General features: G+C 39.7%; 1 protein-coding gene across 1 annotated transcript in view; it reads right to left on the reverse strand.

Annotated features, from left to right (window-relative positions):
* Positions 1 to 1,244, reverse strand: part of ZNF839 (zinc finger protein 839) — a 10,492-nt gene extending 9,248 nt beyond the window's left edge. The window contains exon 1 of the mRNA XM_010017992.1: positions 321 to 1,244. Within this exon, the coding sequence (XP_010016294.1) occupies positions 321 to 1,211 (891 nt within the window). The 5' untranslated portion in view covers positions 1,212 to 1,244. The remainder of the gene's footprint in view (positions 1 to 320) is intronic.
* Between the last annotated feature and the right edge of the window lie 256 nt (positions 1,245 to 1,500).

A 1,500-nucleotide genomic window follows, 5' to 3' on the forward strand; every position in this document is an offset into this window, starting at 1 on the left:
CCTGCTAAAGGCTGTAACAACACAATATTCTTACCCAAATGCAGAGAAGAATGCTATTTATGCAGAGAAGGTTTTCTCAAGGCAAAAACCATATGTCAGAAAACCAGTAACAAATGAAAACTTTGTTTCCTGTGCCTGTGCAAGAATACTATTCCTGCAATGCTGCACGAAATAGTAACTTGATTTTTAAAGCACTTCAATAGGAAATGTGTTTAATTTGGTGTGTTGGTAGGTATTTCTGAGCAGTACAGTACTATGCGGCTACAAAACTGCCATCCTACTTCCCACAGAACTGACAGGTTTTCCAAGTAACACATTACCTGTTCTCCAGCCTTTGGATCAACAATTCCTTCCAGATTGGTAGCTAGTGCATTTTCACTATTTAAAGTGACAGTAACTGAATCCAAATGTGCTGGACTCATCATTTCCCCTCTTATTCCACAGTCACTGTCCATAAATATACTTCCATTAGGCTTATTTAAAGGTATTTTTTGAGGTGAAGACTCCAAATGTCCATGGCCTGGGTTAAGTTTATAATGTCTTGTTAATCCTCCTTTTCCTATATAGGATTTTTCACAAGTCTGACATTTAAATGTTTTGGGTTTCAGATTATAATTTGAAGAACCAAATAACGCATCTTTTCCCTTCACCTTTCCTTCTTCATCATCTTCTATACTCAGCTCAGAGTAGTCATCAGAATCAGACTGATGACCATCAGCCAAATCCTCCATTTTAATGAATTTATAATCTTTAGCCTTGTATTTGGGGGGGCGTGAAATCCGTCCGGAACGTGTTTTCACTTTCAAGGATTTTTTTAACTTGTCATCTTTTTGGTTTTTTTCAAGGCATGGTACCAGAGTGTTTGCTGAACTGCCTGACACCAGGTTAACATTTGGAAACCTTGCAGCCGATCCTGTGGCACGTGCAGCTTTCTGTCCATTTAGCATCCTAGATGTGGGAATCTTGTTGACAGACGCTGGTCCATGTGATGGTAAAGGTCTCTGCATAAGCAAATGAACTGGAGACTTGGAAGAGCTATGCAGGAATAGCTGCTGCTGCTCAGTTCCTGTAACAGGCTGTATCCTAATTATCTGGGGATTAATAATACCAAGTCCTGGCATGCTAGAGTTTCTACCAACCGACTGACTCAGTGTTATAGTTTTGGGCTGGATTGGTGCCAACGATGGCATTGGCCTTTCAGATTCCTTCATCTGTCCTGGTTGAACTTGGACACAAATGGCTTCCAGCTGCTTTTGTGGAAATAAATAAGAGTTGAGATTACACAAATACAGCATTTATAAATAAGGACAATACTATCAAGGTGATACACACCTTACATGTCCTTAAAGCAAAAGGTACGAAGAAAGCAATGCATATCATTAGTTTCCCATTTTAATGCATCAAAGCACAGATTTAACATCAAAGCACAGATTCCGTTCCTTCAAGCTACAGGCTTTCCAGCCCATTTACTGCTGTGACTGCTGTTCAACGAAAGCATAT

This window comes from Nestor notabilis, unplaced genomic scaffold (assembly GCF_000696875.1).
Source record: "Nestor notabilis isolate BGI_N333 unplaced genomic scaffold, ASM69687v1 scaffold35647, whole genome shotgun sequence".
Lineage (NCBI taxonomy): Eukaryota > Metazoa > Chordata > Aves > Psittaciformes > Psittacidae > Nestor > Nestor notabilis.